The 15,216-nt window shown below is 35.9% G+C and overlaps 1 protein-coding gene across 1 annotated transcript; it reads left to right on the forward strand.

Annotated features, from left to right (window-relative positions):
- Window positions 1-9,447: 9,447 nt before the first annotated feature.
- Window positions 9,448-11,201, forward strand: LOC116199230 (F-box protein SKIP22-like). The gene is made up of 2 exons (XM_031529524.1): window positions 9,448-10,208; window positions 10,240-11,201. Exons 1-2 carry the CDS (start codon window positions 9,858-9,860, stop codon window positions 10,750-10,752), a joined length of 864 nt encoding a protein of 287 aa, XP_031385384.1. The 5' UTR covers window positions 9,448-9,857; the 3' UTR covers window positions 10,753-11,201.
- The last annotated feature ends 4,015 nt before the right edge of the window (window positions 11,202-15,216 follow it).

Here is a 15,216-nt window from a genome sequence, read left to right on the forward strand (position 1 = left end):
TCTATTAGGAGAATAACGTTTTATACAAAAGCATTAGCCGGTTAATGTCTTATAAGAAATATTATTCTCCTTGTGCGAAATGTTATTTTTGGAGTACGAAAATATTTCGTACGATTTCGATTAAATATTCAGTCCTTGAACTCAAGAATTACCTTATAAGTAGAAAGGATTTTTTTTAATACATATTATTTAATTCCATGTCCAATTCAAAGTGCTTTTGACATTGTTGGGGCATGTAACCTCATATGCAAAAGTCTAATGGATCGTGAGTTTAGATCAAAGTCCACTGCTAAGGCTGAAGATCTTCCATTCTTAAACTATATTATTATTATTATTATTATTAAAAACGGTAAATTTGGTGGTTCAAAAAGTTTTAATAATGTATCAGATTGGTCTAAAATTTTTTTTGTTACTTGATGATATAAAATATTTCAAAGTTGTAACATGATAGTACAAATCGTCATCTCGCCATTGACGCCGTCAAACCGGCGATGATAGTGCAAAACCGATTTTTGTGGGACGTTACATGATGGTGCAAAATATTTTGAAGTTGTAATTTAATAGTACAAAATGTTTTACATAAGTTATATGATGGTATAAAATTTATAATCTTGTAAAGGACGACTGGCGAGATGACGGTTTGTACTATCATGTTACAACTTTGAAACATTTTGTACTATCAAGTAGCAAAAAAACTTTTTGGACCAATCCGATACATTATTAAAACTTTTTTGGACCACCAGTGTAATTAACCCTAATAAAAAAAAAGACTCGAACATGAATTTATACCTAAAGGAGAATAGTCATTGAATCACGTAAACCAACACGGATTTCCTTTAACTTGGTCTTCCATGCTGCGTCTTCGAGTAATTAAAAGGAAAAAGGGGACGGTTTAAAGTGAAAATAATAGGTCAGACATTGTCCCTTTGATGTTGATTGCAAAGAAAAATCCATGTTACTTAATCTAAATATATAATTAGGGTTTATTGCATAGAATTATGGACCGAGAGGTAGAAATTTTTAGGTGCTTCTCATGCAGCTAGTCTGGCTACATAACACTCTCCCCCAATCGATATGTTTTTTCCACTTATAATGCGAGAGATATATCATGGAAATTTATTTTTTCTAGTTATCACTTCTTTATATGAGATTTATTGCAAAATATAATTATGGCGATACACTATAGTGCAATATGTGGTAACGAAGCTCAAATAGTGTGTTATCGCTTATTAAACTAGACTTATCACATAATCGTAATTTATTAATAACTATATTATCTCTTGTTGAACTGAGCTCATCACAAAATTTGATTTTCGCGATAACTACAATACAATATGCGAACTTAGTTTATTTTAGGCTGTTATCACTTGTTCAATAAGGGGTATTATAAAATCAAAGTTTTCTGATAATCCTAGCACATAACGTGATAAGTTAGTTCAAATAAGTCTCATTCTTTTTAGTGAAAGACACATGTCACTTGGAGGGAGGTTATGACAAGGACTTAATAATTTCTCAGTGAAGGGTGTCTAAGAAGGGCAGTCACCTCCTAAAATTACAATATCTTTATGAAATTCACTTATTGTTAATGAAATCTTTTATAATTGCCCTCCTAATTCGAGAAAAAAAATCGTATTAATCCCTTCAAAAAACTTGCCTTTTTTTTTATGTGCCTGTTGCTTTTCTGTTTTTCTAAATTATGCGTCCATCCCTAACTCAATATGTATATCAATCGACGCCAAATGTAAAATTGAACACGACATACTATCTCGGCGACACTTGTAACAAACGTTGAGGCAACAGAATAAAAGCTATCCATTTTATCAATTGTTGGGGTTGACTGTAAATAATGGTTTTTCTATTTTCTCCCCCACTAAACCATATGATGATTTAGACACTAAAACTTTCTTAATTGTTTTGATAAATAAAAATATGTTTTTTAGGCGGGATGGAAACTCTCAAGTTTAAAGAACATTGTGAGTCATATAGCCGAATGCAAAGAATCCTTTTACTTGCTTCTGAAACAAGAACTACCCTGCTCGAAGAACCGTAGTACTAGAAAAATATACTTATGGAATGAGTAGCAATAAATCGGAAATTTATCCCGCTGGGATCACCGACAATATAAAAGTTGGGTACAAAGTAAATTGACTAAGACCAAAATGTTATATCTCATTGAAATCACAACCATAGGAAGCTAATAAGTACCGAAAATTAAAGATATGGAACTCGAATTGAGAACTTACAAGTGATAGTTGACACAATATGATGGCACTTAATTAAACGAGTTACTACCATATTTTTTTAAGGACATTTTTCGATACTCAATTAGGGCGACCAGAGTCGTATCTACACATTGAAGAGGCACAACTCCTTTGAATAATAATAAAAAAAGATAGACATGTAAAACTCTTCAATTTCGTCTCCAAAATTTGTGCTATTTTGACCTTACTGATCTGGAATGGTCTTTCCTTACGCATTCATGGAAGCAGTTCAGCTTATTCTCCTCTGCCATATCTCAATATTTATGAATAGAGAAAGAAAGTTTTACCCTTCTCAATGGATCAATTCGATTTGAACTTAATTCGTTAGTCTTTCTATACCATGATAAATACCATGATACATATCAGAAAAAACATATATATATATATATATAATATCAATACATAAATTCCATAATAATGTTATTGTATTGTTAGCAAATTGTGGTATATAATACATCATGACACATTTACTTTAGCACAAAACCTTATAAGGAAATAAAATGTAATGAAATAGGAGAAAATACTACTACCTGTCGTGTTTTTATTGTTTCTCAAATTCTAGGGTTTTACTATGCGTCATGCACTGAGATCAATTCATGGTAGTAGTAACACTCCGAATTTGACCTTGAGTTGATCTTGTAAAGCAGAAGTCGTTACTCACTTTAATGTTGGGGATGGACTTTGGAGATGGATCAAAATTTGGGGCTGAAAATGATCGAACAATTTGGAGTCGGGCAATTGAGGAGACACAGTTCAGACTTTGAACTTAGTTGGGGAAGAACTTCGAAGTTGATTCGAGATGAAGCCGGTGATGATGATCTTCGAGGCAAGATAAAGGATCGAAGTGCGGACTACACTTTTCAAAAAGAATTATTTGTCCCCACGCGAAATTACTAAAGGTTTGAATATCAAATCTCTCTCGAGATACAACAAATTTTATGAATTCCGTTTAAAAAATTGAGAGAATTCCCCATTATTCTCTCTTGATTTCCTAAAATTATTTGGAATAATTCGATTTAGTCGACTTGGTCCCCGAACTATGCCAAATAATTTACTGAAAATACAACCCATTGTATTTTATAATTTAATTTCTCAACAATATCTTAATTATTCCACTATCACACATAAAGAGATATTATTATCAAGGACAAATGCCTAGTCCTATCTTTGTGCGGAAGTTTAGTATATATATGCATGTATGCGTTTACATTATCTTGGGGCTTTTCTTAAAGATGAATGTGGACTTGAATAGAAAACAAGTGATAATATGAGGACTTAAGTATATAGTTTGAAAAAGTTAGGGTCCGCGCTTCGCAAATTGTGGAACCAATGACAAAAGAGAAAGGGGGCGCGTGCACAGCTCAACAAAGATGATGCTCTATTAGTGGAATCTCGGACAGGCTGCACTTTTTTTGTGGCGGTCCAATCAAGTACTTCGCGCTCACCCGCCACTAACACGCTGCCTTCTCATCTATCGTCCATTCCCACGATCCACCCATATCTCCAGCCGTTGAGCCCATAGATGGTCCGTGTTGGTCCCACTGTTGCTAGGGAACAAGTACTGATTTCAACGTCAAAGCGGGGAAAGGTGGGTCCCATTTGGGCAGCGATTGCCAATTTTTTTTTTTTTTTAAATCTTATGGTAAAATTAAAATTAATATAAAGTTGATTTTGAAGTTGGAGTCGGACAAAGGCGTAGCGAAGGGGGGGGGGGGGGGGGGGGGGGGGGGGGAGGGGGTTCATTTCATTGCATTCGTTTTGATGGGATAAATCCCGACCGTGTGATTGTTTTTGTTTGTCGCTGGCCCACCCTTCCCTTGATCTCCATCAAGCCTTTTCTCACTCCAATAAAAAGATAATATGGCTTCTAAAAAATATTCAGATAATAAAAAAAAGAAAAATGGGACGTATTCCAAACCGAAAATCTGAATAGCCCAAATTAATAAATTATTTTTTGTTACAAAGAAAGTACAAAGTCTAATACAATGAATTTTTTTTTAAATAACTAATAAATTATAATTTGATTATAATATGATGTTATTTTCCTAAAAAATTTTGGATCAACATACATGGAATTAGTAAGTTAGAACTTGCATATCTAACAAGCATCTCAATAAAACTACCTGCGCTCACCACTTTCTAGCGATAATGATATTTTTCAATATTATACTATTAGTTGGAATGATTTGGAAGAGAAAGAAAAAAAAGTTAAGGGCAAGAAAAATAAAAAATTACAGTTTGTGATAAAAAATTGAAATGAAACAAAAATTATGTGTTAGAAAGTGGATTGGGAAGTTGCGACCACAATGAGGAGTTGATTGACAGTGGAAGAAAAGAATGAGAGGAGAATAATATTAATGGAAAAAATTGTCCTTAAACTCCCATTCGTTATTTTTTTGGTAGATTCCCATTCTTCATTTTAAATTGTATCACCATATTTAATTAAGTATATAAGGGGTACCTTCGATTTTTAGATAGCAATGCTTATAAATAAGATGATAATGAGAAAATCGAAATTTTCATTTAAATAAAAGTATAAGATAATTGTCATTTGAATAAGAGTACTATTTTTAATTTCTAAAAGGAAATCAAACTTCTGATTTGGTCATTATTTGAGCCAAAAATTGCACCAAATCAATCTAAGCATTCTTTAGAATACCTCATTATTAAAAGTTTTTTTTATATCAGAACTTATGTTATCCTCAAATTATCTTTTTTTTTAAAAAAAATTACAAGGAAAGCCCTTTGTTTACAACCACTCTTTAAACCCTCCTATTAATATACATTAATACCCTTTGTTTACCCCCAAAAAAAAATGAATACACTTTCCATTTTCCACCAACAAAAAAAAAAAAAAGATTCCTTCCTATTTACAGAACACTTGCATGAAAATGGTGTCGGTCGGGGTATGTTGACTTGGGCTTTGATCACAAACAATAAAGTTAGAGCGCGGGATATATCTTAACGTAATATTTTGGTTGGACATCTTCTCCAGGTGAAAGAATGGCCAAATCGGTCGCCTGACTCATTAAAAAGTCTTCTATTTCTTATAATCATAAAAGCAATATATGGTGCATCTGAAAATTTACACTGAAGTTCGGTAGCGTAACAGTGTGGAAGTAGGAAAATGTGGTACTAAAGAAAAGGAAAAAGACGGACATTGCCAAATTTTGATGAGGAAACGATAACGATCGAAAAAGAGAAAGGAAATCCCCATTATGTAATGACTGGTCCCATTCATTCACGTCCCTTCGGATTTGTGGAGAGGGGCTGTGGTAATGGTCGGTATGGAGGCCTTTTGTGGGAAGAGACGACGAGTAGTGGCTGCTACAATTTGCTTGCCCTGCGTGCAATTACCTTACAATATGTTTTTGGCGGGGACGAAGTCAGAATTTTTCTCTGAAAATTAAAATGTTACTTAATATAAAATAATATATAAATTTTTCAGAAAATAAAATATTAATTTTATATAATTTAAAAAAAAATTAAAAAAAATTTAAAATTCAGGAGGCAATAATTAACTGACTCCGCCCCTGCTTTTTGGCACGTTTTTTAAATAGCGCCAACCATTGTTTTTCAACGTTCAACCCCCCAACTCCCCAACGATTGGCTTATATTTACCAATTGCCCCCCCACGCAAGGGTTATCCTTTCGCATTCCTTTTTATACACACGTCAACTCTCGATTCGAATCTCCAATCATTTCATTCCAAACAATGCATGGCACGTAAAGCTGTCGGGAAACTTATGTGTCATACGGCTTTTTCCAAGTTACTATCAGTCCATGTATTTTATAATGATGAATCATAAAAATTAGAAAAAGTAATTACAAATTGTTATGGCACATTAAACCGGTCCATGTATTTTATAACTCACTCTTCCATCTAACTATCAGTCCATGTATTTTATAACTCACTCTTCCATCTATTCCCCCGACTTTACTCATATAATAGTTCTATGAAATGATGAATACGATAAAGTGATGAGATCGGCCTCCTTTAGGTTTCAACTGTGATGCATGTTCTGGTGATCACAAATTAAATCATGACTACTGGGGTCACACCAACTTGTCATGAGTTATCACCAACTTGGCAATCCATTCCAAATACTCCCTATTCATCTATGTACACACACGTACTAGCCATGGAGTCCATTCGTTGTACGGAAAAAACGTTGCATAATATACGTTTTTTTTAATTATTTAAAATCGTGATAATTTACATACTATCAATAAAAAATATATTATTAAATATATGGATAATGGTAATTTAAATTGACAAACAAGATAAGAAAAAACTATATTGAACTGAACATATATAAAAAGGGATCCTTCTAATGTGCATACGTAACAATGGTTTTTATTCTCAATTTTACGTGATATATACGCAAAAGTAGAGAATCCCAAAAATTTCACAAAATTCTATCTAGCAATCCAAACATTCTACAGCTATTAAACGTACATAAGTGACAAAAAGAAAAATAAATAATTGTAAAACTCACATTCATGTCTTATCATAGACATATTTTTTTGAAAAAATCATCTACAATTTTAATATGTACCAAGAAAGAAAAAATTCAAATCACAACATATTGCATACATATTCTTAAATTTTCATTTGGACTTATACGGGCTTGAACTCAACTTTCAACTTAAAAACTCGAGCTGATAAGTTGTGAGACCCAATTCCATATAAACCATTCTATTTTCTTTTATACTTTCGATGTGGGATTAACTTTTGATATTTCTAACACCCGCCCTCACGTGGTACTGTGTGGTCTTTCTGATGATTTTGCCTACACGAGCCACGTGAACCTTAACTGTCCGCCCTCAACAACTTACCTCAAGCCGGTCTCTCCTCTCTTCTAGACTCAGGCTTTAACTACCTCGAGCTAGACTTTTTCTTCCACACTCGGGCGAGGGTGGTCAATGACTACGAGCCTAACTTCTAGTTCCGAACTCGAACTTCACTGGCGTGCTGTGGGCTCCTGCGCATACGCGCTTCCAGGAACATTACCATGGGCTCTGATACCATCTTAAATTTTCATATGAATTACATCACGCCATTTGAAAAGTCTTTTTGATGATAGGCAGCCGAAGTGTGCCCATGTTTGGCCCGAGTGTGGAACTCGTGGTCTCTTTGAATCTGAGTGCGGAGAAAAAAAAACCCGCCTCATATTAGTCTGGCCCAAGTGTGGCTTCATTGTCAATTGTCCTCTCCCCCTCCTCCCGAGCACGGAAGTCCAGTCCCGGCTCGTAGTTAGTTCTTAAGGGCGGGTTGTTCTAGTCCACGTTGCACGTGTAGGTGAATGTCAAAGCCACACGTTGCCACGTGAGGGCGGGTGTTAAGAGTAAAAAATCCCACACGGAAAAATTAAGAAGAATCTAATAGGTGTTTAAAATCCCACACTTGGGCCGCCTCATATTAGTCTGGCCCAAGTGTGGCCTCATTGTCAATTGTCGTCTCCCCCTCCTCCCGAGCACAGAAGTCCAGTCCCGGCTCGTAATTAGTTCTTAAGGGCGGGTTGTTCTAATCCACGTGGCATGCGTAGGTGAATGTCAAAGCCACACGCTGCCACGTGAGGGCGGGTGTTAAGAGTAAAAAATCCCACACGGAAAAATTAAGAATCTAATGGGTTTATAAGAGATTAGGTACCACAATCTGTTAGCTCGAGCTTTTGGGTTGAAGATAGGCCCAATCGCTTATAGGCCCAATGGATATTTTACACATATGGAATGAAATTTAATGAAAATAATTTTTTTCATAAGAACATAGATACACAAACATACATGAAAGATAAAAGGAAAAAAAAATTGAGATTGGTTTATCGTGATTATCATACTTTTGAAATCAATAATAAAAAAAATTGACGCACCTTGTCGTAGACATACTTTTGAAGAGCTCATATACGTGTTCTTGTGAGTTAAATAGGCCACTTTATGTAGGTAGTGGTTCTTAGTTATAATAGAATCTAGGAAGAACATAATATGATATGATTTTTGGAAATTAAGTATAATTCATATATCTATATGTATGATGATTCATATTGGAACTATAATATCTCAGAAATTATAAATATATTTGAGAGAATATCAGTAAAGATATCTGTAATTTCTAAAAATTCATTAGAAATAAAAACGAATATTAAAAAATTCAAAATAATTCAATTCAAAAATCACGCATTTGAGGCTATCTGGCCGAGACTGCAACAACTCTGCTTATATTAGATTAAAAATAAGGAATTAATGATCAGTCGGAGAAAATTTTATTTTATATATATATATATATATATATATATATATATATCTTAAAAAAGGTCAAGGAGAAAGTCGTATTTTATCATATATCATGTATGTATATGAAAGTAAAAACGAGGCAAGTGTGGTCAGATGACCTCAAAATATTCGGTTTCGGAATGTGATTTTCTTAGTTTTTTGTTTTTTTTAAAAATTTGAAATTATTTTCGTGTATAAAGTTATCAACATCTTCCGAAATTATATTTTGTTATAATATCAATTTTAAAACAAAAATATCATTAAATCCTTTTAATATTACGGTGATCTTCAAACAATATGATCAAATTAAGTATCTTCCGAAATTATTAAAAAATCTTTGGATATTATTTGAAATCATAAAGTCTATGAACACATATATTAAAGATCCTACCGAAAAAAAAACAGATATATTAAAGATAACGAATTTTTATGGAAATTTCTCCCCTTTTTCTTTTGGTGATCGCCATGCAGCTTATTCCGTTCATCCCCTTTTTCTTTTTCTGACCTCCGTCCTCCATAGATTTTATTTTATTTTATTTAAAGTTTTGCACACTCAAACACAGACACAAACACAAGCACACACACACAGATATAACAAAATCAAGAGAAAATAAGGAGTACCTAATCTAATGCAGTGTATCCAGCAAAAAATCTAATCAGGTGTAACTGCTCACAGTCAGCAACCCAAATATGTAAAGGTATACACAATAATATACAACAATAAAACACAAAGAAATCGTAACTGTAACAAATTATTTATACGTTTGCCAAAACAAATCATCTATATGTATATATATATATATATATATATATAATATCTAATAGACAGTTCAACCGAAGGCACATTTTCTTTTCCCTTAGTTTTTTTGCAGAAAAGGGGTGTATGTACGTAGATTTGAAATCTATGTGATATCCATATAAAAATTCCTCCTCTTTCTCTCCGCGGCTATTTTTCCTCTCTCAAGTGTTCGTTATTTTTTTCTTTAGTTTTTTTACTTTACCAAAAAATATTTCTTTTATTTTGTAAGTTTTTAAATCTTGCAATTGCAAATATTACTGAAGCTGAAATATCCACTGCGCGGGTAAAGCCCTAGTTAGTTGGAGATCCCCGCTGAGGCTGAATCGTGACATCATTCTATCCTCCTCCTCCTTTTCCTCCTCCTCCCAGCGACGGCAATTTGCTCCCTTAACCCTAACAAATGCCTTCTTTATCTTCCCATAACCTGCGTGGTGCAGCCGCAGCAGTAGTCAGCGGCGGTTTGAACTGATCAACGGCAATTGAATTGAGTTGTGCGAAAGGAGAAAACTTGGGTACATCAGAGCATGGATTTAGAACTGGAAGATGTGGGCGGCCTGGCCGAGGAGAAGGAACAGCCACAGAGTAGTGGTGAGCGTAATAAGCACTCTGTGCCTCACTTCCTTAGGAGGGTTTTGAGGGAAGAACTGGGGAAAGATGATCATGATGAGGTTCAAAGACATAGACTTTTAGTCTTTGCAATCCATGCCGTTATGCTAGAATCTGGCTTTCTCGAGGTGACTCGAACCTCGGGCACTGATGCTTATACCTTCTCATTGTCATACACTCTGCCCGAGCTCATCGCTGACAAGTTGAATGAGGTTGAGAGTGTGGTTCTGAATCTGGAGTTTCCGAGTATGGGCCGCCATTGGGTGAATGTTAGTAGTTCTCTAGCCAAGGGAAAGTCAGGGGGGGCTGCAATCCAATAGTATCTGGCCGGTTGTGCGCAAATTTGCTCCTGCTATGATAGACTTAATGCTCGGTAATAGCAGCAGCAGTTTGTATCCTAAAAGTGAAGTTTTTGAATTCTGGAACGTTGTGAAGGATCGGTTGGCATTGCCTCTTTTAATAGACCTCTGCGAGATGGCTGATCTGCCACTCCCGTCCTGTCTCATGTCCCTTCCGATGGAGCTGAAGCTTCAGATTCTGGGTCTTCTTGATGTCCAGGACCTCCTCCGAATGGCTCGTGGGAGCAAAGAGTTTCAGTACTTGTCAACACATAATGATTTGTGGAAGCAGAAGTTCCTCAGTGAGTTTGGAGATGTGAAGGAAATGCAAGGTGCGTTGAATATCGATTGGAAGGCCTCCTATATGATCAAGTGGAAATCGGAGAGGGACAGGATCAGTTCAAGCGGGACAGGTTTACAAGCGGAGAGGCCAGTGACGCGGAGGCAACTTGACCAGCTGCCTCCATGGGTTTGAGGCATATTCAGATGAGATCATGATTGACTACCGGGGCTACGGCCCCCATCTTTCAGGCGGCCCCATACCTTCCCCTTCCCTCGGTTTGTCGCCATAATGGTGGACGCGACTGAACTGTAGTCTTGGAGGATTGAACTGGTAAGTAGTTCTTGAATTCTCCGAAGAAGGTTTCTTCTTCTTTTTTTATTTTTATTTTTATTTTTTTAATATTACAAGGAAGGCCGATGAGCGTAGTATATTGAAACCCGCCAAAGGTATTTGAGGAGGGCATCTTGTTGCAGGTTATGTATTTTCAAATTCAATAGCTTTCGGGTTTTTGAGCCATTTGGTTTATCTTTTGGCCAAAGGTATAATAGGTTGTATAGCTAGCTAATTACTTTCTTCTGAGGGTGTCTCCGTCCGCAACAGTATTCGCTTTCCTGTATAATTCGAGCACATTTTACTAATTCTATTCTTGTGTCTTGTTGGTTGAGTAGCTAGTTTTGCTTACCGTTACGATGTTTCATGAAAAATGAATCAATTATTCATATGCTGCAATTAATCTGATTAATTGAATCTTACCTCTTCTGTTACGTAGCAGAAATTGAGACATGTCTACCCAGAAACTACCTGATCCTGATACTTTTGCGTAACCATAAAACTTTAAAGATGCTGATCCATGGAGCTTTGGAATCGAATGTGGAATAAAGAAAAAGATTCAGTGAAAATGGATAGTTTTCTTTATATGAAACAAGTTTCACTGGTTGTATATTTTGCGTTAGTTGTACATAGTCCATTTTATTATTCCTACTGATTCGCAGTTCCCGGTCACCTACGTTCCACCGTCATATAGCATGTGGACAATGCCTAAATTCTGATCTCGCGTAGCTTCTAATTAAAGAAGGGCTTTAATAAAGAGTAAATTAATAATTTGGTTCTCGAGAGATGCATATTACATCAAATATGACCTCAATTAATTTTTTACATCAAATTGAACATTGACAAATTAAGTGTACATCAAATGGGTCATTCCGTCAGACTGCCGTTCAATAATGGACGGAAAAATCTGATGTGACATTAAATTAACAATTTGCCCCTCGAGAGATTTGTGTTACATCAATTCCGACCTCAAAATATTTTTTTACATTAAATTGGATAATGACGGATTAAGTGTACATCAATTGACCCCTCCCGTAACCAGAGCCCAAAACCACTTCCTATGCCCGAGCCTCCACTTCCACCACTGCTTGCCCCTCTTCCACCACCTCCTCCTTGCCCACCACTGCCATGTCCATATCGACTTCCGGATCTATATCCCGAGCCAAAGCCACCGTGGCCTGACCCTCCTCTACCACCATCGCTTCCTCCTCCACCACCTCGGCCACCACCATTGTCGATACCATCTCCAAAGCCACTTCCTGAACCATAACTTGATCTAGAGCCATGTGAACTGGTACCACCACTGCCTCTACCACCACCACCTCCACCACCTCCTCATATCGACCTTTCCCGGTCGATCTCAGCACAGCGAGGCTAGATCTAGCCTTTCCACCAATATCGTTGAAAAATGGGAGATTTGGCCATTGTGGGTCAGCCGAAACTCTAGATCGCTCAGAGGTCTTCAACGATCCTTGCAGTGGGCTCAATGATCCTCGCAATGGACTCGACAACGTCGTCCAAAGGTTGCCCAGCGCTCATGAGCAGAGAATGAGCCTCTAGGGCCCTAAAAAAGAAGCGATATGCTGAGCCGAGACTACCATTAACTCGAGACTTCTGCAAACCATGCCTCTCGAGCTTGGATCCTGCTGAGCCGAGGGCTCGCCATCCCACGAGTTGGGCCTGCTAGTCCAGCGTAAACCCACCCATGGGTCTCCGAATGGTTGGCTCAGCAGAGCTCACATGGTGGGGAGCCACCATGATATTGTTCATCTTCTTCTTGAAGAAGATGAACAATATCTTTTTTAATTTTAGTTTTTACCATATTATTTTAGATTTATGGTTAGATTTATCTTTTTCCGGATATGGTTAGGGTTACGAATCGGGATATGGTTCAGAATTTTTTTTTTTAAAAAACATATGGAACCCACTAGCCAATCATCATGTGTCACGTGGTACTGTTATGTACACATCAGTAATTCCGGTTAAAGTTAATGGAAATATTGATGAAATGGGTCAATTGATGTACACTTAATTTGTCAGGATCCAATTTGATGTAACATCAATATCTCGAGGGGTAAATTTTTAATCAACAAATGCCACATCAGAATTAGAATGCCACATCAAATTTTTTCGTCCATTATCGGACGGCAGTCTGATGGAAGGACCCATTTGATGTACACTTAATCTGTCAAGATTCAATTTGATATAAAAAATTTATTAAAATTAGATTTGATGTAAGGACCAAATGATTAATTTACTCGTTTAATAAAACTATGCTCTCATAAATCATTTCTTCGACTCTCTACTGATCAACTGGTCGTTTGTAGACGCTTCTCATAAACATTTGATCCGGCAAAGAGAAATATATACAACCATGTCTTGCATAAAAATGATACTAAATTATGATATTGGGCACAATATCTTTGACCCAGAAGTTTGACCAATGATTCTGACGCTTCTGAGTTGGTGGAAAGCGATGACCATATTATTCGATTGATTCATAAAAAGAAAATCATATCTGGGATGTATCAGACCTGCCGTGATTGTGATCATTAGACGATGAACACTATTATTCCTCAACCTAATCACTGATATATTAATTAGGTGCATGTGATATGCTGGTTCTCCTTCTAGAAAAAGGAGTTGCAATAAGTTCAATCCTTAGTTATATATATATATATATATATATAGATGTTCATTTAATCAAAACCTAGAAGCTCGTTAGCAACCTTTTTTTCCGACGTATGATTTTGTTACGTACAGGCAACAGTAATGACAAACTTACCGCTTTCGCTACGCAATGTTCGAGCTATCGTATTCAACCGTGAACATATCAAATAAATTGAATAACTAACGCAAACATTGACCTCGTCAGCGCAACACCACCCAAGGCCTGCCGAAGGGTCACACAACTAGCAATTGTTTTTAACAAATACACTAGAGGGGATTTGAACTTAAAACCTTGATGTTACTAAATCACATGAGAATAAGCTTGTTAACCACTAAATCATCACCTTTGGTGATTCTGATTCTATTAATCATCAGTAGAGATTACATTGACGATTCGAAAGGCCAGAACTTCCCCCCTCTCTCTCTGTTTTTTTTATTCGAATTGGCGGACCCACTTAAAAATAAAAGGTTTTTAATGGTGGATTCTCCATTTTTTAGAGAGCTTAAATCCGTAACTTATTTAAAATGAACAATCCTCGAATCATAACCCACATTGCTAAGTCATTTGAAATTAACTTACTTAAAAAGATGAATTAGTCAGAACGAGCATAAAATAACTCGAAATAATTAATCGTATAAAAAGAAGAAGTTGACAAAGGTGTTCTATATGTTAAACATGCCATTGCCAATGCAAGATATTAGTCTTGCCACTTGGCAATCCTTATCCACGCATAAGAAATTAGAATTATTGATTGAAGGAAAGCATACAAGATTTTCCTTATTGGATCTCGAGAAACAAGCGAACCAACAGATCAACGGGAGAGATTAAAACAAGCAAAGACAAATAGGAATGAGTGTTAGTGCACTAATATAGATTTTAACTTGAAATAAAAGAATATTTAAGTTTAATTTTCACCAATAAAACTTACATACTTTTTTTAAAAAGAAAAAATCAACAAGGGCGATTAGTCCATGCTTAACGCCTCCCCATCCAGATTATTTTTATTTTGTACGGCATGCAGAATAATTTAATAACTTGATTATTAACAGTACTTGTTAACATTGTTACCAGAACCGGCACCCTCCCTGGTCCGATCTAGTCAAAACCCAAATTTCATAGAATGACCCATGAGCCGAACAAATCCCGGCAGTTTCTATGATCCGAACAAACCGGGCTGTTTTCATATAAAATAAGCTGGTTTTCAATCGAATCAGACGGCTTAATGGGTTCTCAATTCTTAATTGAAAATTAGAAAAATTGATGTGTGAGTTATAAGTTGAACCTTAGACCTTCAAGGGCCCCCTTGATTTATGGCTTACACACTAATCACCAAGGCAAGCAAGCCTTTTTCTGTTTGTGCACAAATAAAAAATTTCTAATGGAAAATATATTTTTGTACTCTTTTTCCTAAATTATTCTTATAGTTTTTCAACGATATCATTAGTTATCATATTTTTTTCCGAATAATATAAGTATTTATCCAAAATTTATTAAATATGTGGTTCAATCCATCGAACTTCCAATTAAATCTGAGAACTCATGAACCCATGCCTTGGCCGGTTCGAGATTCGATTCGATTCTGATAACACTGATTGTTAAGAAAAAAACGATTTAAAAGAGTAGTTGATGAAAATAGTTCCCCATGTTAGTACAGT

Source organism: Punica granatum, chromosome 3, assembly GCF_007655135.1.
Source record: "Punica granatum isolate Tunisia-2019 chromosome 3, ASM765513v2, whole genome shotgun sequence".
NCBI lineage: Eukaryota > Viridiplantae > Streptophyta > Magnoliopsida > Myrtales > Lythraceae > Punica > Punica granatum.

Bases quoted from the DNA above. Each gene is read 5' to 3' on its own strand.
- LOC116199230 (XM_031529524.1), top strand. From the start codon at position 9,858: ATGGATTTAGAACTGGAAGATGTGGGCGGCCTGGCCGAGGAGAAGGAA. The intron at 10,209-10,239 runs GTTAGTAGTTCT...AGGGAAAGTCAG, and splicing joins TGGGCCGCCATTGGGTGAAT to GGGGGGCTGCAATCCAATAG.